Raw genomic sequence first — 24,700 nt, 5'->3', positions numbered from 1 at the left:
ACCCCAGAATTGCTTTGTACATTCCTCTTCCTTTTCTATCATTATGCTACAATCCTCCTAAAGTGATAATCTCTTGAAGGACTAAGAAAGAGATGGAAAAGGAGAATAAGTAAGGATGCATTTATTTATTTGTTTTGAAAGATTTTTTTTAAAGTTTAATTCATGGTATCAATTTAGTTACATAAACAAATTATACTTTACTAATAAAATAACACTTTACACTTCCATTTAAATATTAAGGATGTATTTATATGAGAAGTTCTATAATAGCTAGACAATTCTGTTCCATTACTCTTATTCCAAACACAGAATGTTTTTCAAAGATTTATAATCAATTCCACAAGCAGTGTAGCTTAACAAAAAGAACACAGGATTTAGATCCAAAAGACCTGAATTATGTGACCCCAGGCAAGTCATTTTTCCCAGAGTTACAATTTCTCTATTAGTAAGATGAGGTATTTAGACTAGATGATTTCTGTCTATTCTAACCCTAAATGAAAGGATCAAAATTTAAATATCTTGGCCAAATGCATTATGTCTGTTGTCTAGAGGGATGGGCGCCCCAAATATGACTTATAGATGCTAAGCAGCACCAAAGCTGTCCTCAGGAATGTAGAGACAAATGCAGGCACAACTAGTAATTAATCACATGGAATTAAAAAATTTCAGGTAATCCTTGTACATGTAACAGCCTGATTCCTCATTGAGAAAAAAGTAGGAGTGCCTCAAAGCCTAATAGGTAATGAGATGCCCAGACTCTAATTTTTAAAAAAATATCTTAATGGCTTTTTTATTTTTCCAAATATATGCAAAAATGGTTTTCAACATCCACTTTTGCAAAACCTTGTGCTCCAAATTTTTCTCTCTCCTTCCCCCACAATCCCCTTCTACAGAGAGCAAGCAATCCAATATAGACTAAACATGTGCAAGTCTTCTAACCATTTCCATATTCATCATGTTGTGCAAGAAAAATCAGATCAAAAGGTGAAAAAAGGAAAAAAAACATGAGAAAGGAAAAAAACAACAACAAGCAAACAAACAAAAAGGATGCTTTGATACACATCTCTCTGAATGCAAGCATTTATTAGTTGATCATCATACATTCTTGCTGTTACTACATATAATGTATCCCTAGTTCTGCCTGTTTCACTTAGCATCAGTTCATGTAAATCTTTCCAAGCCTTTCTAAAATCAGTTTGTTCATCTTTTTTATAGAACAATAATATTTCATATTTTCACATACCACAACTTATTGAGCCATTCTTCAATTGAGGGGCATCTATTTATCTTCCAATTCTTTGCTACAAAGAGCTACTACAAACTTTGCTGCATATATATGAGTCCTTTTTCCTCCTTTGTTATTTCCTTGGCATATAAACCCAGTAATGGCACTGATGGGTCACATAGTATGCAGTATTTTAGCTCTAAGGGCATAGTTCCAAATTGCTCTCCAGAATGACTGGATCATTTCACAACTCCATCAATAATGAATCAGTGTCCCAGTTTTCTCACAACCCCTCTAACATTTATCATTTTCTTTTCCTGTCATCTTAGCCAATCTGAGAGATGTGAGGTGGTAATTCAGAGTTGTTTTAATTTGCATTTTTAATCAATAGTGATTTAGAGCATTTTTTCACATGAATATAGATGGTTTTAATTTTATCATCTGAACCATTTATCAACTGGGGAATGACATATTCTTATAAATTTGACATAATTCTTTATGTATTTAGTGTGTATCTAATCTAGTTCATGGATCCACGATTCTACTTAGCCAGTACCAAATAGTTTGGAGGACTTCTGTTTTATAATATAATTTTAGATCTGATATTGCTAAGTTACCATCCTTTATAGTTTTTTCATTAATTCCATTAATATTCTTGAGCTATTGTTCTTCCAGCTAAATTTTGTTATTATTTTTTTTCTAGTTCTATAAAATGATTTTTTCACAGTTTGACTGGGATGGCACTGAGCAAGTAGACCAATTCAGGCAGAATTGTCATTTTTATTGTATTAGCTAAGCCTATCCATGAGAAATTGATATCTTCCCAATTGTTTAGATCTGAATGTATTTGTGTGAGAAGTGTTTTGTAATTTTATTCTATAGTTTCTGGGTTTGTTTTGACAGGCAAATGGCCAAATATTTTATTTGGTCTAGTTATTTTAAATGGAATTTCTCTTTCTATCTTTTGCTGTTGGGCTTTGTCAGTAATACACAGAAATGCTGATGATTTGTGTGGGTTTGTTTTATATCCTGCTACTTTGCTAAAGCTGTTAATTATTTCAAGTAGGTTTTTGGACAATTTTCTCAGATTCTCTAAGTATATCATATCATCTGCAAAGAGTGATAGCTTTAAATACTAATTGCCCATTTTCATTCCTTTAATTTTTTAATGGCTAAAACCAGCATTTCTGCAATATTGAATAATAGTGGTGATAATGGGCATCCTTGTTTCACCCTGATCTTATTGGGAATGCATCCAGCTTCTCTCTATTACAAATAATGCTTTCTGTTGGTTTTAAATAGATACTGCTTATTATTTTAAGGAAAACCCCCTTTATCCCTATGTTCTCTAGTGTTTTTAATAGGAATGGGTGCTGTATTTTGTCAAAAGCTTGTTCTTTATCTCTTGAGATTATCATATGATTTCTATTGATTTTATTATTGATATGGTCAATTATGATAATAGTTTTCCAGATATTGAACCAGCTTTGCATTCCTGATATATATCCCACTTGTTCATGGTTATTATCCTGCTAAGTTGCTGTAATCTTTTTGCTAGTATTTTATTTAAAATTTTTGTATCAATATTCATTAGGGAGATTTGCATGTAATTTTCTTTTTCTGTTTTGGCTCTTCCTGTTTTAGTTATCAGTACCATATTTATGCCATAGAAGAAATTTGGCAGTATTCCTTCCTTACCTATTTTCCTAAATGGTTTACCTAGTAGTGGAATTAATTGTTCTTTAAGTGTTTGGTAGAATTCATTTGTAAATCCCTGGGACCTGGAGTGAGCTCTCATTTTCAACCTCCTTCTACAGAGAGCCACAGACATCCCTGAGAAGGCTCTCCTCAAATGTCAAAGGTTGGAGATAGAGGCAATGGGAGGAGAGCTATGTATACCAAAATTCAGTCCCAGAGAGTAATTTTCATCATTCTGAGATAAAAGAAAGAAATCCTTTAGAGGCTTCTAAAAGTCCTTTACTGTAAGCTAAACTTAACTGAAAAATCCTGAGGAAGTAAAAAGAGGCTTTGAGTGATAGCTTTGTCATTAATTTGCTATATTACCTTCTAGGAGTCTCATCCCCAATCTGAGCCTTAGGTTCCACATCCATAAAATGGGAATAATAATACTTATTGCTGGAATTTAAATCTATATTTATCTTTTAACATCAAGTACCTTACCCTTCCTGTTCCACCATGCTGTCCCCCCCAGACAGTATATAAACAAGAATGCTGCACTATTAGACATAGAAAAGGACCTACCTGTTGCCAAGGGGAAGAATACCATCGGGCTACCAGTGTGGGCCTAACGGCCACTGGGCAAGCTCCTTGGTGACAAGCCTCCTCCAGTTCTACCTCTGGTTTCTTGATGTGACGACATCTGCGCTCTGGGAAGGTTATCAGCTTTCCTGGCAGGCCTTTCTCACTGCACTGGACCACCCTTTTCTTTATACCTGGACCACAAGATGCTGAACACTAGAGAACAAGAGGAAGTGATGAGAAAATATGTTCAACCCTCTCAGACTGGGAAAACTTGGTTTCACCAGGTGTTTGTCCAATTCAAGAAGGAAAAAGATACAGGGAATATTCTGCATGATGCCTTTCCTTATCCCTCGCAACTATTAGTGTCCTGTTTCCCAAACTACCTTGCATTTACCTAATAATATTTATATATTTGAATATATGTATATATATATATATAAAACATAGATATAGATATTTAGATAAATCTAAATATTACATTTATTTTTAAAATAAATGAATCATAGAAGATTTATATTTGAGCTAGATGTAATCTTAGGAAAAAAACTAATCCAACCTCATCTCTTTTCAGATGAGGAAACAGATTTTTTTTTTTGATCATCATGTAATCTTTTTTAAAAATTAATTTTATAATTATAATTTTTTTGACAGTACATATGCAAGGATATTTTTTTTTACAGCATTATCCCTTGTATTCACTTTTCCAAATTTTCCCCTCCCTCCTTCTATTCCCTCCCCTAGATAACAGGTAATCCCATACATGTTAAATGTGTTACAGTATATCCTAGATACAATATATGTGTGTAAAACCAAATTTCTTGTTGCACTGTAAGAATTGGATTCCGAAGGTATAAGTAACCTGGGTAGAAAGACAATAGTGCAAACAGTTTACACTCAATGAAGAAACAGATTTAAAGAAAGGAAGTAATTTGCTCAGAATCAAATGCCATTAGTAAATAGTATATCTGGGGCTAGAACCCAGATATCGTAAATCCCAGCCCAACATCTTTCCCATGTTAACTCTACTCTGTGTGGCATGAGATCGGGAAGAATATATAAGCAAATATTGTAACAGCAAATGCAGGATTAGCTTGACCTTGATTGTTGGAAGATAAGAGAGAATAGCTTCCTGTCACTTATTGGGACAGTAAGAAGGGAGGTGGATTTTGGGTCTCCAGACCACAAAACTTTTGTAAGCCTTCCCTCAAAAATCAAAAAGAAGCCCAAGACCCTACCTCACTCCAAGAGGAAACCACCCACTGAAGCCGGTCATTCCTGGGGCAGCGGCCTAACACACAGCCCTGGTGGGCTTCTGGCTTCAGGGATGAGTCACACATGTTGTCTGGTAAGATATCGCCTTTGGCGGGGCTTTGGCAATAGATTTCCCGCTTCTTCACCCCTCGCCCACAGGTCTTGGAACACTTGGGAGAAAGAAGCACACTTCAGATTGAGGTTCTAGTGCATATGAGTTAAAATGTTTTCACAGTATATGTGTCCCACCAAAACCCAAGTAAATTAGGAACCCCACACCCAACAGAAGGCTCTTAATCAACAAATTCAATGCTCCTAACAGAATGATTGGTAGTGGTGGGGATGTAACTCATTTTCTTTAAACTGAGATTTAAAATCAGCATTTCCAAGGATTCATGATCTCTCTAAGACCACAGCAGAACCAACTCTAAAATCTAGCTCTTCTGATGCTTAGTCCAGAGCTTTGGGAATCACTAGATTCAGGGCCCATGGGAAATGGCTGGGAAACATTTCCGAGACCTTGGGATTTTAAAAAAATTGACTGTTTTGAGACTAAAATGGGAATATCTTTAACAAGACAAAATCATCAGACATCAGTGCACGGGGAGGATTTCCCAGCACACTAGGGAAGCTCCAGCAGCTTGGTCTCCTGCCCTTCCCCCAGAGGAATGAGAAGAATTCCAATCAAGGAATCCCTCAGGGTAGGACCAGTCCATGTTAGTGTCTGCTTGCTGGCAACAAGCCAGTAGAAAATTGTTTTCTTTTTTTTTACCCTGAAGTATAAGCCTCAGTCCCTCCAATGAAGGAAGCCTTGGATAAGGGATGGGGGGGGGGGTTCTTAGTCTCCAGACCTGACTTGACTTTACCATTTATCAGCTGTGTAACCTGCTTTGAAGTCATTCTCCTCTATAAATTGAGGTGCATGGACTAAATGATATCTAAGCTTTTTTCCCAGTTCTTTATATTTTATATTCTGTGTTGTAATTAATGGCTGGCATTTCCACAGCTTGTAAGTGGTAAAATGCCTAAAGCCCTGCACAACCATTATAGAATGACCTTTTCCCCCTCCTGTATCCATGGCCTTTTCAGGTGCTGTTCTCCATGGCCAGAATACTCTCATTCCTCAGACCTTCCTCACAGCTCTCCTGATTTCCTTTAAGTCTTAATTCAAATCTCACCTTCTGCAAGAGACCTTTTCAGTCACTTTATCTCCCTCTTCATCCACAAATAGTCTTTTTTTCTGGGATCTGAGATTTCCTTCCATTGACACTGTATATATCTTTTTATGTACATTTTTTGCATGCTGCTTTCCCTTTAGAATGTGGATCACTTGAAGGTAAATGTTTTCATTTGCGTTTTGTTGTGTCCCCAGAACTTAGCACAGTGCTTTGTATATCGTAAGTTCTTAAAAAATCTTGCCTTGATTTGATTGTGCTCTATTTCTTTTCTTTTTTTGTGCTTTGATTTGTATTCACACACAATCAGTTCCTTCTCTGGATATGAATAAGATTGTTCTCCATAAGCCATTGAGAGTAGTCATGGATCATTGTACTGTTGAGAATAGCAATGTCATTCATAGCTGATCATTGCAAAACATTACTATTACTTTGTACATAGTACATTTCACTTTGTTTAAATTCATGGAGGACTTTCTAGATTTTTCTGAGAGCATCCTGCTCATCATTTTTCCATTATTTCAATAATATTCCATCATAATCACATGCTATAATTTAGTCAGCCATTCCGCCATTGATGGGCATCCTCTCAATTTCCAATTTTTTTGTCCTGAATAGAGAGATGCTACAAATATTTTTGTATCCGTAGGTCCTTTTCCTTTTTTAAGAAATCTTTTGGTATTCATTGTGCTCTATTTCTTAAAATTTCTTCCTGTCCTGATAAGTCTATGCGTTTGTGAGATTTAATAAGTTGAGAAAGAATAGGTCATTAATAATTTTACAATGTACAGGATTTTCAAAAGAGTGCCTTTATTACCAATATCATAATGTAATGATGCATTGAAATATAGTATATGGTTTAATTTTGTTGAAATATTCACAGATCCTATAAAGTTTGATTTAAATGTAGCAGAATTGGCTGACTTTATACTGTACACCACTGTGGGGCCCTGGATATGTATGAAGTTACCTGGTAAAGGAAAAGATATCCTGTACTGTCAGGCAATCTGAGTTCTGTTTATGGCTCATCGCTGATACACTGACTGACCTCAGCTCTTTCTTGTGTAAAGGGAGCAGGACTAAAGATTCACTGTGGGACAGCAAAAAGGACACTGGCCTTGGAATCAGAAGACATGCCTTCCAATCCTGCATCTCATATTTCTTACCTGTGTGTCATGGGAAGTCATGTAATCTTTCTGGGCTGCTATTTCCCTCATCTCTAAAATAAGATGGCTCGACCACCTGGTATCTGAAGTCCCTTTTAAATTTATAATTATGTGGCTGGAAGATCTCCAAGGATTGTTCTGAGTAGCAGACTTGGGAAGTTCCTTCCTCTTACTGGTGCAGGTAGATTCCTGACTTAGCTTCTCTTTGGGTTGGGGGCTGCAGTATCATCCACACAGTTTGCTCTTAGTTAGTGATTCCCTTGTTCCTGACATCCCCCCCCCACCCCCGGAGATCTCATAAACATCCAAAAAAAAACCTCATAAATTGGCTGCCGACTCCAGACAAGATATCTCCTTCTCCCTTCAACAAACAGCAACTTGATATACCATCGCCCCTCTCCCTTTTCCACCTTCCTCAAGTTCATAATCCATGTAACTTCCTGTGTGAGTTAAAATACTTTCACTAAATCACAGAATTTAGCACAGAAAAGATTGTAGAGGATGTCTTGTTCAAATCTTTCATTGTACAGATGAGGAAATCGATCCTTGAAGAGAAGTCATGAGCCAATTATCATTTTAGTGAGCAATAGAGTTGAGATCAAAAACCTGATTTCCCACTCACCCCAAATCAACTTATTTTTCAATACCATAATGTCTTTGCTCAGAATTTAAGAGCCAAGAGGAATATTAAAACAAAGGTTAGCATAATTGGAAGGAGCCTTAATCTCTCCCTTAGTTGGAGGAATGCCTTCAAGAAGAGGAAAGTGGTCTTTTAGTCAACTGATCAACTTCAATTTTATCTTTGTATACAGAATACATAGTTGCTGCTTATTACACGATGATGATGATGACGACGATGATGATGACCACTATTCTCTTCTTCAGTCAAGTCAGTAAGTCAACTAGCATTAATTAACTACCGTGTGTGTGTCAGGCAGGAGGCTACATGCAGTGGAGATACAAAGAAAACCCCCCAAAAGTCAAATATTCCTCAACTATTTATCATGTATACTGATTCTGAACCCTTACCATTCTCCTTATCCTCCTTTGGATATATCAAGCCCCAAGTCAACTTCCCAAAATGAAGTGCCCGAAGCTGGACACAATTCTCCCTTCCCTCTTTCCTTACTGTCTCCTTGGTGCTTCTAGTGATGGAGAAATATTAGATGCTTTATTTCTTACCTGAGACCAGGGCCCAGGGCTCCATTCTGGGGGACAGACATGGTTATTACAGACTTGGATCTGGGATGGGGTGCTCACTGGGCACCGAGAATGTACTACAACTTCTTCCTTTTGGAAGCTTCTTTTTTGGACACACTGAATCAGTCGGCTTTGCTGGCCTCCCCCACAGGATCGGCTGCAGGAACTCCATTCACCTGGGGCCCAACTTTCAAGGGAAAAGGCATTTGGGTATTATGAAATGGAATCTACGAAAAGTCCAATAACACTCACTTAACATGAACATTTAATTCAACAAACATGTACGACCAAAAAAGGAAGTGATCCAGACATTTAGCAACAGCAAGCATGAACAAAGTGTTGCAATGATACCCAATGAATATTGCAAGATCCAGTGGAAGACCTCTAAAAGACTGAGTGGATCCTCCATAGCAGGAATTCTTAAACTGCAGTCAGTGAACTTTTAGTGAAAATATGTGTACATATCCTTGTCTAATAGAATGTAAATTCCTTGGGGTCAGGGATTTTTTTTTTTTTTTTTTTTTTTTTTTTTTTGTCTCTGATATGTCAAAGTCTAGCACAGTAACTGACCCATCGTAAGTGCTTAGCAAATCCTTACTGGTTTACTGACTCCAGGCACTCCCCCATGACATTCATCAGGCCAGAAAAGGGATCAAAGAAAGCACATATTGGAGACTATGTTAGCAAAGCTTGAAGAATACCTGAAGGACAAGAGGGCAAAGGTTTGGAGGGACCTGGGTTCAAGTGCCATCTCTATCATATAGGTATTTGTGTAATCTTGGACAAGTCACTTAGGCAGAACTGCATCTTTTCAGTATTTCAGATGAATCTCAGAGCTGGAGGAATTACAGAAATCTTAGTTTAACCAGAAATCCCCTCAAATATGTAAAGAACCTGAAGGACAAACAACTTTTATCACCCTAAGATAAAGAGTCTCCCCTCAAGTCCTCCTCAGTTACCTTGGCTCTCAAAAGCTGTGTCAGTGGATCCTTAGTTTCCTAATCTGCAATAAAAGGAGGTTGAACTAGATGACCTTTAATCTCAAAATCCATGAATTTATGGCTCAAAAATCAATTTATACATAGTTGATTTATGGGATCAAAACTCAAAAGGGATAAAGGTGAGATCATCAACATGGTGTTGAATTAGGAGAACAATTAAGGGGTGTTAAGACTAGAAGCCATAGAGAGGATAAAAATGGGTTTAGAAGGCATACAAGAGGGGAAGAGATGGCAGGGACAGTTTAATCAGAAAGGGAAATGTAATACTGTTAAGATGTCAAAATTATGGATAATGGTGAGACTAAAGTGTGGCTACTCCTTTGTGTGACAAGGTAGAGAAAGTAAATTTAAAGGGCTGATCCTTGACCAGGATGCTCTGAAAGTCTTTTTCAGCCCTAGATCCTTAAATAGAAAAAAAAAAACTGGGGTGGAAGCAGTATTTAAAATAATTTCTTCATTGAGATTTTAATGCTGGTACAAATGGAATTGATATTAAAAATGAAAAAAAGTTTCCATATATTTTAAAAATACATTCTAAAGGCAACAGAAAAATATATTTCCTCTATGTCTCTCTGTCATCACTTAAAATAAGTTTAAAAAATCATCTTCTGAGTTCTTGGATTCCCAAAAGGGAATATATGTAGATATGATATGGAAGTGTGAGATATATATATATAATATATGCATATATATATATTATATATATATATGTATATGTATGTATATATCCATTCCTGGAGCATATTTTAAAATGAGGATAATAACAGCATTTACCTCCCAGGATAGCTGTGCTCATAAAATGAGATAATGTTTATAAAATGCTTTGCAAACTTCAAAACACCATATAAATGCTATCTATTTACTTAACTTCCCTTGCTTTAATCCTTTGATCATCAAGTAATTCTTTGATGCATAATTTGTGTTCCTATCTAGTACAAAGGGAAGGTCCTTTTCAAAGACTCAGATGAGTTATTTTTTTTCACAATTGAATCAACATAATCATCTTTCGACATAAATTGGCCCCATATGAGTTTTGGTTTAACTCAGTTCAATTTAGGCACTGTTGTGCTAAATTATGCTATTCAGAGAGAGCAATGACACAATCCCTGTACTCAAGGAGCATACATTCTGTGGCTGACTGGTGAAGGTTGTGGTAGTACAGTATGTCATGGATAAAGAAAAATCAATACCAGGGAATTTTAGGAGAGGCTGAGGGAGAAGAGGAAGGAAAAGGAGGAGAGAGAGAGAGGGAGGGAGGGAAGAAAAAAGAGAGAGACAAGGACAGAGATAGAGGAGAGAAGGAGGAAGGAGGAAATGTTGAGCCTTGAAGGAAAATTAAGATAGAAAGAGTGCTAGACTTAGGTTTGAATTTCAGATTTATCATTGATTCAGTGTGTGATCTTAGATAAATCACTTCAGCTTCTTCCTCTGTAAAATTCAGGATTTGGATTTGCTACTTTAAAAAAAAAAAAAAAAACAACAAGAAAAACTCAGCCTTTTGAAGTCACTCAGCTATAGGAATTTTTAAATGATAGTACACTACAGACCATGAAACCCAAACTGCAAATTATACAGTAGTAGGATACTCAGACTCCCCAGAAACACACCAGGTCTCGAGGTGGCACTTGGCCCAGGGGATAGGACCACATGCCTCTTTCAGCAGTTTGTCTGAATTGCCCTTAGCCACACTATTGGAGAACTCATGGAGAATAATTCTTCTAGCCAAGTTTCTACATGATTTTCTCAGCCAACTGTATTTTGATAGAGTTGACAAAGATTCTTATAAGGCAGGGTTGTGTCCTTCACAGCTCTAAATGAACCCCTTTCTAAAAAGATATCTAGAAATTAAGCTGGAAGAGCCTTGAGAACCTAGTATATAATAACATGATATCTAAGATTGAAGCATATGGATATGGAACAAGCAATACCCCAATTCTCTTCTGTATATATATATATATATATATATATATATATATATATATATATATATATATATATATATATATATACATATATATATATATATACATATATATATATATGAGAGACAAGGATATGTGTGTGTGTGTGTGTGTGTGTGTGTGTGTGTGTGTGTGTGTATAGTCCATTTTTCCTTAAAGATAGGGAAGCAATCCTTAAGACCCAGATTATTGACATCATCTCATTATCTGAGTAGATAAGGCTTGGTGAATGGATCATATTTTGAGCATTACTCAAATGAATCAACTTAAGGTTTCCTTAATATCTATCCTTGTGGAATAGCCTCCTCTATCTAGGACCAAGTAAATATTTTTATTAACTATTGAATAACCTTTGAAGTATTCTATTCTGGCATCAAACCTAAATTATTGGGACTGATCTGAGACAGGACCAGCCCAGAATGGGCTGTTAGAGATGATTTACATGTGTTTCTGAGGATAGAAGAGACTTGCCCAAGATCATGCAGAAATTTAATGGTAAGATGGATTGGAATCAAGATCCTAACTCTGGATCCAGTGTTCTTTCCCTTCCACCATGCAACAATGATAGTTTTGAGTAACACTTACTATGCAGGGCAGGAAAAGATATTACACATTTGGGGTTCAGTCACAGGTTTGGTCTTCAGACTACAGAAAGATGAATTCACTTGCTTCAGATGATCTTGTAAACAAATGCTCTTTACTATAATGTGACCTAAAGAAACATTGAGAGTCAAAAAACCAAACAAACCCCAAAACCAAGAAACAAGAAACATCAACAGTTGTTTAACATGGGACATAGAACTGGAAGAGAACATTGGATCATTTAATTTTTTGTTTGTTTGTTTTGGTTTTTTTAGGCAATTGGGGTTAAGTGACTTGCCCAGGGTCACACAGCCAGGAAGTGTTAAGGGTCTGAAACCAGATTTGAACTCAGGTCCTCCTGACTTCAGGACTGGTGCTCTACCCACTGCGCCATCTGGCTGCCCTGGATCATTTAGTTCTGATCTCTCATTTTATGGATGAGGAAACTGAGGCATAGAGCAGTCAGGTAGGTCAGTGGATAGGGTCCTTCCTAGTTAAGAAGACTTAAGTTCTAGCTGTGTAGCTGTAGGCAAGTCATTTAACCTCTGATAAACTCAGTGTCCTCAACTTTTAAATGGGAATAAAAACAGCACCTACATAACAGCGCTGTTATAAGGATCAAATGAGAAAATATTTATAAAGCACTTAGCATATTGCTAAAGCACTAGAGCACATAGTAGGTGTTATATAAATATCTATTTCTTTTCACAGGTTGTCAATAGCTTCATGTTCCAGCCTTAAATTTACCATATATATTTTAAATGCATTGATAATATTTTAAAAAATTGGAAACACTAAACAAAAATGTAGCAGGGAAATACCTCCCATGGGGAAAACTGAAAGGAATCTCAGACATTTTTCCTCCCATAGAATATTTTCATATTTGTCATATTTGTCTAGTTTCAATTTTCAGTCCTGATTTGAAAACTGGTCAAAATATCCCACTGGGAGGAAGAAATGAAACGAAGCAAATATGTTGTGAAACAGATGGCTTTCCTGGGGGAAATAGGTTGCCAATCTCTCGAGATACTAGTCTTCTGAAAATGGAGGCTAACAGTGTAGAAAAACTGCCAATCTTGATTCATGTTATACTCAATTTGACAGGTATGTTCTTCAAATCTAAATCCTATTGATTTCATAGAAACTCAGAACAATCATGTCCCCAGAGATCCTTTAAACCAACATATAACTGAGTAGGAAATCTGTCTACCATCCTCAACAAAAACACATACAGATTCCAGTGAGAGGAAGCTCTCTACCAAGGCAGCCCATTCCCCTTAAATACGGCTCTAATTGTTAAGAATAGCTTCTTTATTTTGATCCAAAATTTGACTCTCTGCAACTTTTCTCCACTATTTCCATCTGGGGCCAACCAAAACAACCAACATGGCTCATGCCCCTTCCCTTCTCCAGTCTTCATGTTTTTCTTCCATCCTTTTGTGGATAGGTGTCAATCTCTTACCTTTCTCTAGATTGGTTTCAGATTAGCAATTCTTAAAATGTGGCACCTTGTACACAGTATCCCAGCAATAGTATTTCCAAAGCAGCTAGCTATGCTACTTTTTACCAGTGCTATATTTAAAGACTTTTCATCTTGGTAAGACAACATAATTTGTGCTCCAATGTCAGAGCTTTTCAAGATCAGCGAGTCACTTCCATACCAAAATGAGGCAACAGAAACCTCAAATTCTTGATATTTCTATTGGCTTTCTATAGCGATAGAGTTCCTATGAAAGACCAGTTTTAACACTGGCTCATTTCACTCTGTTCAGAGAACTGTTAGGAGGATGGATTTTAAGAAGATTCAGGAGAAGATGAATTAGAAAATTTGCCTACCTCCTCCACAGGGGACTGAACAATCCGAATGCACTGTCTTCCATGTGTATATATGCTCTTGTGTTACTGTTCGTGTTGGGCTCTTGGCTTTGGGCAGGGTATATTTCCATGAGACTCCTGGATTTTTGCCTTGCATCAGAATCTGCAGAGGGTTAGATGAAAGGAGAGGGATGAAGGACAAATGTTAAATCTAGCCCTTAAATCTCCTTCAACATTTTAGACATGGCCACACAATCCTGGAAACTTCAAAGGTGTTTTGTATTCTGGTTCAAAGAGCACAGATTCACAAGATTTAGGATTCTAAATCTGAAATTCAGATCTAGCATCTCCTAGTCACTTTTTAAAACACATATGATCAACATGTGATTTCAACAAGACATTATTAAGAAGTATTACATACTATTTCCCCAAAGCTTCTCATCCTCATGTTATAATGATGATGATGATGATGATGATGATGATGATGATAATGATGATTAATAATAATGAAGAGAAGGCACTATGATATCATGGAAAGAGTACAGTGTTGAAAATGAATTGGTCTGGATTTTTTTTCCCCCTGAGGCTGGGGTTAAGTGACTTGCCCAGGGTCACACAGCTAGGAAGTGTTAAGTGTCTGAGACCAGATTTGAACTGGGGTCCTCCTGAATCCAGGGCTGGTGCTCTATCCACAGCACCACCTAATTAGTCTGGTTTTGATCTTGATTCTACTATCTTTAAATTTGGGGCAAATTCCTTCCTTCACTGGATCTATTTCCTGAATTTCCCAAATGAGGGGTTTGGTCTCCTAATCCTAATAGTTTACACTATCATAGCATAGATTTACAAAGCAGTCAGGAAAAGAACTCCTGATTGATATAACTCAGGAGAGACTAGTTTTGTGTTACCAATTACTAGCTGTGAAATTTGAAAAAAGTGACTTCCCCCTCTCTGAGCCTCAGTTTCTTCAGAAACAAAATAATGTTGTGAAGCTTGAGACTAATAATAACGCTGTAGCTAAAAAAGTTCTAAGTGTTTGTTCCCTTCAGTTTCCCACCACCTCTTAATTAGCATGTAAATACTTCTTTTTTAATTCTCTTATTTCTGGGTTAGATTTCCATGATTAGAATGTAATTAGATTAGATTAGGATCTGGACTCCCCCAAACAACAGGAGAAAAGGTCTGGCTGGGAGGATGGGGACTTCTGCTTTCAGGCTATATAATCTTGGGTTTTGCAGTTTTTACTTTGTACTCCTTATACTGACAAATACCTTGTTAGATGGGAGATGCCCTTCTTGAAAAGCCATAATAAACCATTTTTAGCTTTTTCTTACTCTGAGAGTCTCTGATTGTTTTTGTGGTTGATACTGTCCCACACAATGTGTTGATCACTTTTAAGATAATTTCTAGCTTTTAATCCTGTGACCCTATTTGAGACAATTGATGGTACAGAAGCACTGGACCTTGAGTCAGGAAGACTTGCTTAGCTATATGATCCCGGGTAAGTCTCCATTTTCCTTAGTTTCCTCACTTGTAAAATGAAGATAATTATAATGTCTACTTCCCAGGAGTTTTGTAAGTATCAAATGTGCTATTATTTGTTTAAAAAAAAAAAGTTCTAAGCATACTGACTGGGGACCCTCCCAAAGTAACTTGGGGTTTACTGGCTAGATTTTTTTTCTTAAGGATCATGCCTTATACCAAAACCAATCTGATTCTAATTGGCCACCAATGGTTCCTAGACTGTGTCCCCTTTGGTCATTATTTGAATCCTGATTGACTCAGATTGAATGTACATAGCAGTCATTTCTGCTTTGGCCAGAAACCCAGAGAGTCATTCCTTATCAGATTTATTCACTCATTTATTTATTTAGATTTTTGTTTTGGACTAAATGAAAGAGGAGATTCTTTGCCTCAGTTGCTACCTAACCTTAATCACTGAATGGCTATGGCTTAAGTCAAACTGAGACTTGTTGAAAATGGCTTAAAAAGGTCGAGGTCTCCCACTGTATCCAGGGTCATCTCCAATATATTTGGTCACTGGACATACATGGTTCTAGAAGGGAAAGTGAGGCAGGTGATCTTACATAGCCCTCCCTCACTCAAATCCAATTCTCTTACTTATCATGGCATCACCTGGAGCTCTTTGAGAAGGACCTCTGGCACATAAGAACTACAAAAATGCTTATTTCCCTTCCTCCCCTTATCTTATTATCCCATTTAATCTTTCCTATTATTCAGCTGAGTAAAATAAGTTTTAGAGAAAGGAGAATTGCCTAATATCACATGACTATTGAATGGCAGAGCTAAGTTTCTACTCTAGGGCTTTTGACTTTGTCTGATCCTTCCACCAGACTAAAAGAAGGATGTTTACACAGCATACAGAGTTGAGATTGCAATATCCTGCCTACACTATGCAAGCATTGCCTTGGGTCTTAGCAGAGACTTTAGCAGGTCATAAATAAATATTTGCTTGCTAGTTCAATCAATCAATCAATCAACAAATATTTATAAAGTCCCTCATAGGTGCCAGGCGCTAGTTAACTAACTGAGTAATTGCAACCCTAAGGCAAGTGTCTGATCAGTAACTTGAGAATCCTAAAGTATTAAACAATATATCTTTTCTAATAACCTGTGTCCTAGAACCTAGTATGTGAGGGATTTGATGGGGAAAAAAGGATATCATGGGATAGAGAAATGGGTAATGCATTTGATTCAGCTCAAAGGCTGTATTGAGAAAAGGTGAGAGAACCCAAGACAAATTCAATTCACATTGCTTATACAACAGTATCTTCTGTCTCTCCTTTTCCTCTTTTACTACTCCAACATTGTTCAGATTCAAACCTGAATAGAATTTGCTGTTTTCTCCTCTTAGGAGTTTTTGAACAGGGAACTCATTCAAGGACCAATCATTAGAGCTAAGGATGAATGTGTACCAATGAGGGAAGGATGGTTTTGATTAGAAATAGAAATCATAGAATCCCTAAGAGGTCATTTAGTCCTTCTGCTTGCTGAATAAATTGTCTCTATGACATTTCTGACAATAGTTCTCTTCTAGTCTTTACCTGAACAACTCCAATGAGGGGAAATTACTAGTTCCTAAGGCAGCCCTTTCCATTATTGCACAATTCAAAATTGTGTCAAAATCACCTTTCTGCAACTCCCCCAAGACATTAACTTATAATTCTACCTCCTAGGGCTAGGCAAAGCGAGTCTAATCCCATTTCCCCATAACAGTTTTTTAAATATCACAATTATGATTCTCTTCCTCCCTTCCCACCTCCCCCCCCCAAAAAAACCTTCTGTCTTCCAGGCTAGATATCTCTAGTTCCTTCAAATAGTTCTTGCATAGAATAGCACTAGTGTCCCCACCAAACTGGCTAACCTCTTCAGGGTAATGGCTTAACTTGTCAATGTCCTTTTAAAAACAGAGTGCCCAAAATTGTTGAATACAGATTTGTTGGATCTAACTGGGCAAAAGAGAGCAGGACAATTATAGATTAATAGGATTCTGAATTGGAAGGGACCTTACAGAGGATTTTAGCCTGACCCCTTCTTTTAAATATAAGATCATACCAAAGATCACATAGGTAATAGGTAACAGAGCTAGACTGAATCCAAGGTCTTCTCCAAATTTAGGATTCTTCCCACCATTCTTGGCTTCTTGTAGGCACCTTCCTTCCTTTAAAAATTTTGGTCTTGTCTAAGTCATAGGGCACCTGTCCCCCATTAAAGAAGGTTGTGTGGTACCCATTCTAAGAATATAACTCTAGGCACTCTATTACTCCTCTACCACTATAAATACACTTTAAAGCTTTCCACATCCATACCCTTTTTTATCTTTTGAAGTCTTACATGCTCTGAAACTCAATTCAAAGACTCTTCCCCAATCTCATCAGTTCCAAAAGTATCTTTTTTTTTGTTTATGCCTTACTAATACACTCACATAATGTTCAGAAAAAGAAATGCAAGGACATTCTCAAGGTCTCTCTTAAGAATTCTGGAATTAATCGCATGACATGGGAGAGACATTGGCACAGGATTGCCAAGGATAGCGTGCCCTCATCACAGAAGGTGTTGTGCTCTATTTGCAAAGCAGAATTGAAGTAACTCAAAAGAAATATGATATATGCAGATTTAAAGAACCTCCTCCAAATATTCACAAGACTATTTCTACAAGCATTCCTAGCTCATATTGGTATGATTATAGTTGGACATATTGTAACTTGATTCTAATATGGTGATGCCATTTTGGTCCTCTTCAAGAATGGATAATAATCAATCAACCAACTAATGTGTTAATCATGTTACTTTTATATATATTTTCTCCTACTATTAGACTGTAAACTCTATGAAGAGGAGATTATTTCTTATTTAAACTTTGTATTCCCCCCCAGGATGAAGCACAGTGTTGTGCATGCGATAGGTGTTCAATAAAGGTTTATTGAAAGGGAGTGTGTATAATACAAAGAGTAGTATGATTGGGATCCAAGGACTAGGGATCTAATACCAGCACTTTTCCTTACCAATTGTTAAGACTTTGAGGAACTCACGCCATCTTATTCAAGCTGGTTCTTGATTTTCTCATCTTAGAAGGAGATTGGTCTAAATGATCTCTAAGTTTCTATCCAGCCTATAATCTTATGATGTTATCATTGATATTCATGTACATGAGAATGGGAAAGGAAGTTTTGCCATATTGAGTAAAGCTGATACTGATAGAATCAATAGAAAACACATCTCAAATGCTATTTGGGAGTGGAGTTTGTAGAGACAGGACCCGGGAGATGCAAGGAAGAATCACATCAGCTAGCGGCTTCCTATTTTCTTTAGATATATTTGCTAAATAATAGATGCCAAATGCAATTGTTTCTAGTCTGACAGAAGGATGGAAATGATATCAGTATCCTCTCTATCCTGATGCCAAGAGGCAATGAATGCTTCAGTCATCCCATGGGCCACCTGAGTACTATATTCAAAGAATGTTCAGATAACTAGAGAAAAGCCTCCAGTCTAGTGACTGCAGGATCCTGATGTTCTTGGTGGATTTATGGGAAGGCAAAGACAAGAATAGGATGGGATGAAAAAGCTTGTGATTTGTACCCATTGAAGGGAACCTAACACCAACAGAGAACACAGAAACTTCATTGAAGATATAATTAGACAATATTAACTAGATATGTTCTAGCTATTATCATTCTCAAAATAAAGATGGTGTGGTAACATGGTGGGGTGGAAGTAGAACTCTCCTTGGCAATGTGAAAACCAGAATCTGGGTCCCAGCTCTTTTACTGTTTCTTTTTCTGTAAAGATAGGGCTGAAATGGAGATGAACTTGATGATCTCTTAAGAGTCATTTTACTTCTAAATCTCATGACACCTGACTTCTTACTATCTCAGAGAAACAGCCTTTTTTCTACTTGCAAAGTATCCAGAATACAACAAGCATCTCATAAATGCTTATTCATTCATTCATTCATTTATTCTACAGTTGTTTTCTATGGATGACTCCACTAAAACCCCAAATACCAGGGCCTCCGTGGTCAGAAATGGAAACCTTTTCAATCAGAGCTCTAATGTCTCAGTTAACTATCTGTGCCCCTTCTCTGGAGCTTTTTTTTCCTTTCCTTTCTTTTTTTCCCCCAGAGCCCATTACTGCAACCAAATCATGCAGACATCCTAACCGAGCCATCTGTTTGGGTTAAGATAACATTTCATACATTTTGAATAAACATTATACTTTCCATATTTAGGATTTTCGCCATGTTTTGGTGACTGTTTTAATGCTCTATTAAGTAAAAACAGGCATTTCAGAGACTTTATATATAATTGAACATGAATTTCCACAGAAGTATTACATTCGCAGCATATTCGTTATGGGAGTTAACATGTCACTTCATTTCCCTTATAAATTGAAGATATATGATAAATTCAGCTGTAGACAAGCCCAGGGTGAGCCCCAACCTTTTCCTTCTCCCCCTTCAACTAATGGGACTGACTTACAGGAATTACAATCAAGCTGGGGAGAAGAAAGGGGGGCAGGAAGGGCTCAACAAGCCTGCACAGTATTACAGAATCACAGCCCTATCTTCTCCTGCCTGATTTGAACTATTCTATTCATTGACAAAGGAAGGGGAAATAGGGGTGATTTGTGAGAATTAAATTCTTAATGACCCAGTGTTAATATGGAGAGACCAAAAGAGTGACAATACAGACAAAAAAAAAAATCTAAAATGGCTTTAGGCTATATTATTAGAAGCATGTAGAGTAGAGAAGAAACAGTTGTACATTCAGTTCTCAAACCTTTTCAGTCCATCCTTTAAAACATCTATCATACCCATCCTCTTATTTCCACTTACTTCAACCAAGCTAGTTCATCACTTCTCACTGAGCTGTAACATCTTAGCTGGTATCCCTGGCTCCAGTTCCTCTTACTTTAGTCTAATCTTAATACCAGTGGAAGCTTCGCCATACTTGAGTCTGCTAGGAAATGTATAATTTTTAAATCTCAATTATGAATCATAAAGTCTTATACATGTATTCAATCAGTCTCTCAATAAACATTTATTAAACACCTTTACTTTGCACTATGATAGAGCTGGGGAAGGTAGTGCAGAAAACCATAGTCTTTGTGACACAAAATAGACACAATGCATGAACCCCCTTCCCCCAATCATTCAATGAGGAGAGGGTAGGGGCAGTGGAAGATTATCAATATTAACAGATCTATGACAGCAAAGTAACAGCTCCTTCCCCCCTCCCTAAGGGTTCATGGGGAACCCAGGTGTCAGAATCCTCATGGTGAGACCATGATCCTGATAGATTTTTTCCCTAAATCCTATATTTTGCAGTCACTGATTCCAGATCAAAGGCCTTGGATTCAAGTCTTTCCTCTGATTTTTAATACTTATACTTTTGGCATGAATAACCTCCTGGGTTTTTGTTGCCTTGGTTTCCCCTGAGATCCCTTTCAGCAACGTTCTATGATTCTCAGTTATCTAGGAAAGAGATTTCTCCAGGATTTGTAAATTATGTCTATTATCTATGAATCAAGCATGGATGAATTCATCATCAGAGGATTAATAATCATAGAGGACTTTTTAAGGTGGGAATCTATTAAGAGCAATGATTTGTATAGGTAGAGAGAAGCCCCTTTCCATAAGGAAACCACAGATCTTTGAAGTATAGACATATTGTAACTCTTAAGAACTTGGTCCCTTATGTCTTCTTGTACTCTGTCCTCCCAAAGGGTGTTGGGGCACTTTAGTAGGTCATACTGATCCACGAAGGCTCCCAGCAACCTAAAGGACATCATCTGTAATTTGAGTAACTTCCTAGCTAAGTACTGAGAAAGAGGCTTTTGATAGAAGGTTGAACATCAGAGTTGAACATCTTTTTAGCTACAGCATTTTATAAAGACCATAAACTAAGGCATGGAAGTCAAAGAACTGTATTAATAGGACCTTGAAGTTGTGACATATAATTGTAAACATTATATAAGTATGAGGTATTATTATCAGTCTAAGCATGAGCTAGTCTAACCTTAGAGGAGAAAATTGAAGGCCATTATTATCACTGAACCAATTAAACAACATTTATTAACTGCAAAGTTATATAAGCATAGGAGATATGATAAAATTAAAAATCCTTCCCTCAAGAAACATATATTCTCTTTCCATATATATAACTAAAAAGAATTCTTCTTTCAAAAAAAACTATCAATGAAGTAGCTACTTAACTATCAACAACAATTCAAAAATAATGTAAAAAATTGGATGAATAAAATAGAAAATATCAAAAGAGAATGATATTTAAATAACAGCCACTCATGTTTCTAGGGTACTTTTCAATTTATAAAGTAAACTGTTCAAGAGTGCCAAAAGTAATCCTAAAATTTCTTGGTCTATAAGACTGGAGCATCATCCACTGAAACTTTGCCTCCTAAATTGAACAAGAATTATTTAGTAATTTCAGTCTTGTCTGGCCTCATTTGAGGTTTTCTTGATAAAGATACTAGAATGATTTGCTGTTTCCTTCTCCAGTTCATTTTACAGATGAGGAAACTGAGACAAACAGGGTTAAGTGACTTGTCCAGGGTCCTGAGTGTGAGTGTCTCAGGCCAGATTTGAACTCAGAAAGATGAGTTTTCTTGATTCTAGGTCTGGCTTTCAATCCAGTTTAAAGCAGGCTATGTATAGTATTCTTCTGTCTTTAAATCCTGGGCTGGCTGACTCACAGATCTCTACCCAATGTCTCCTTTTATTCTATGGGCTTTACAATTTCTTGATCCTACTAAACTGTCTTGGGCATAATAATAAAAAGTGGTATCCACAAAGTGCTTACTGAAGAAGAAACTGAGAAGTAAAAGTAAAACTAGTAAATTTCAGTAAAACTAGTAAATATCCAAACTTACATCTTGCTGACTCTCAAAATTAGCATTCTTTTCATGCAGACTCTCCTAATAAATGAATGAAAAAGCATTTTTACAATGTTTCCTATGAAGCAGCTAGGTGACTCAGTAGATAGAGCACTGAGCTGGGAGTCAGGAAGATCTGAATTCAAATCTGACTACATTAGTTGTGTGATCCTGTGCAAGTCCCGTAATCTCTGTTTGCCTTGGTGGCAGCTAGGTGGCCCAGTGGATTAAGTCGAATCAGGAAGATCTGAATTCAAATCTAGTCTCATGACACTCACTAGCTGTGTGATCCTGAGCAAGTCAATTAATATCTTTTTGACTTAATCCATTTGAGAAGGAAATGGTATCTTTATTAAGAAAACCCCATAGCAACTCATGACAGACATAACTGAAACGAGGAAACGACAATAAGGGATTACTATTATTATGTGCCCAACACTATCTTAAGTCCTGGGAATGGGAAAAAAAACAAACTGAGATATTCTTTGTTTTCAAGGTGTACACACTCTAAGTGAGAGAAAATATACCTAAAATAAAAGTTTTATTCTTAGTGAATCTAACTTAGAAAATGATAAATTCCTCATCTTCCAACCAAATGTAAGTGATCTGCCTCAATCATTTTTGATTTGTTTGTTCCTTTTCTTTTTATTCTTTACCCACCTTGCCCCACTTCATGCTTTTCCGTTTCTCTTTTTGGTTTTCTTTCATGGATTTCAACCCTCTCTTTTCAGAAGGAGGTAGATTTTAAACTCTCTCCTTTGTCTCCTCCCCCCTGCAAGTCCCTCAGGTAGATCCAGGGATTGAGCAATATGTTTAACTGGCCTCTTAAGCTTACCAAGAACACCTTGACAGGTCACTTTCTAATGTGCAGTCAGTAGGTGGCTGTTTATTCACTAATATTTACTCCCAACTTTCTAGTGCATTACTAACTTAACGGAACTACTCAATGGTCTTGTCTCTAAGACTTGAGAACTGGAATATAAAAGGGACAAAGACATCACTGTACAGTGGTGAGAGAGTAGATGACCTAGGTTCAAGTGCTGCTTCTGCTACTTTGGAAGGTCATCTTCCCCTCTCAGTCACGATTTTCTCCCCCAAGGGGAGCTGATCCTCAAAGTTCCTACATGCTCTAAATGCTATAATCTGCACATGCACATACATGTATGTAGATCTGTTTTAACATTCACATATGTACATATGTGTATATATCTATGCATAAATATAACAAACTGGTTATCCAACTACATGTCATAATCTAGACTACTATGGGATTTTCATAATTTAAATTTTTTCTCAAGTATTGTTAAGCCATCTATCAGGAATCCCTCTTCCATCTGGACCCTGCCCAGCTTTCTCCTATCTTCTGGCTAAGATGGTTTCTGGGATTCTTTTAGCCTTCCATAAATGGCTTTATATCACTTCAACTTTTGCAAGAAACACCAATGATAGTAACAATAATAATCAATGATTTTCTGTCACTCTATGATTAGAAAAGTGCTTTCCTAACAGCAGTCCTGTAAAGTAGATGATACAAGCATGATTCCCCACTTTGCAAGCAAAGAAACCAAGACTCTTAAAGGTTAAGATATTAATTACACAATTAACATACATCTGAAGTAGCATTTAGACCTGAGTTGGCTGGCTCCAAATAATAATAATAATAAAATAGCTAACATTTATATAATGTTTACTATGTGACAGACATCATGGTAAATTCTTTATAATTATTCCTTTATTAAATCTTTACAATGATTCTGGGATATGTGTTATTATCAACCCCATTTTACAGATGAAGAAACACACAAATGGAGGTTAAGTGACTTAAAAAGTCACACAGCTGGTAGGATCACAATTTCCTAATTCCAAGCCTGCTATTCTATCCACTGCTCCACTTGGCTGCCCTCCAACCCATCCATCCATCCCAAGTCAATATAAATTGTCTTTTTCCATTTCCTATTTTTGGCATGGATGGTTCACTTGAAGAAGCCAGGTGAAAACTATTGTACGCAGAGTTGTATTCTTATCCTTATTTTCCCTTCTAACTTGATAGTGATTTTGGCATCTTCTCTATGTTGTTGATGATGTGACTACATATATAAAATTAAGTTCTACAGTAAGGTCCATGGGGTCACAAAGAATTGGACATGACAACAACAACAAAGTATATATACACATATATATCATATGTTTGGATATATACACACATTTCCCTCCTAACAAGACTGTAAGAAGGCAAGGGAATGTTTGATTCTTATCTTTTTATCCCTAGGATGTGACCCCTTGCCCAGCTCACAGCAGTTGCTGAATATTAATGATTACTGTGGGGTACGGATTGGGTTACTCATGAGAGCAATTTTCATGAGCTGTATGATGGTCACCCATCAGTGATCCCCTAGTCATTCCTTCTCTGGGAAGACACAGTCAATTTCATTTTATGTGATTTTCTTTACTGATTGCCATATCCAGAATCTCTTCTTTCTTTCTTCTTGAGGACAGTCCTCATGCTATATAGGGCTAAGTCCTCTGAATAGTTTTCAAATCCTTGGTCTCTTCCTTTACCCAAACTGAGTTTTGTTTTCTAGTAATATAGGTTTACCATTCTCCCTTGTGTCCATTTTTATACTGACCACTGAAGCAGATGCTGACT

General features: G+C 36.9%; 1 protein-coding gene across 1 annotated transcript in view; it reads right to left on the bottom strand.

Annotated features, from left to right (window-relative positions):
* The window catches only part of ADAMTS18 (ADAM metallopeptidase with thrombospondin type 1 motif 18), a 165,699-nt gene that overhangs the window by 8,346 nt on the left and 132,653 nt on the right, over positions 1 to 24,700 (bottom strand). Inside the window, exons 15-19 of the mRNA XM_074286587.1 lie at positions 13,660 to 13,801; positions 11,827 to 11,953; positions 8,262 to 8,466; positions 4,723 to 4,908; positions 3,488 to 3,700 (exon numbers count right to left, since the gene is read on the bottom strand). Of these exons, the coding sequence (XP_074142688.1) occupies positions 3,488 to 3,700; positions 4,723 to 4,908; positions 8,262 to 8,466; positions 11,827 to 11,953; positions 13,660 to 13,801 (873 nt within the window). The remainder of the gene's footprint in view (positions 1 to 3,487; positions 3,701 to 4,722; positions 4,909 to 8,261; positions 8,467 to 11,826; positions 11,954 to 13,659; positions 13,802 to 24,700) is intronic.

The sequence above is a fragment of the Sminthopsis crassicaudata genome, chromosome 2, assembly GCF_048593235.1.
Source record: "Sminthopsis crassicaudata isolate SCR6 chromosome 2, ASM4859323v1, whole genome shotgun sequence".
Taxonomy (NCBI): domain Eukaryota; kingdom Metazoa; phylum Chordata; class Mammalia; order Dasyuromorphia; family Dasyuridae; genus Sminthopsis; species Sminthopsis crassicaudata.
Note: the sequence above shows the minus strand (reverse complement) of the source record. Positions and strands in the feature narration are given on the sequence as shown.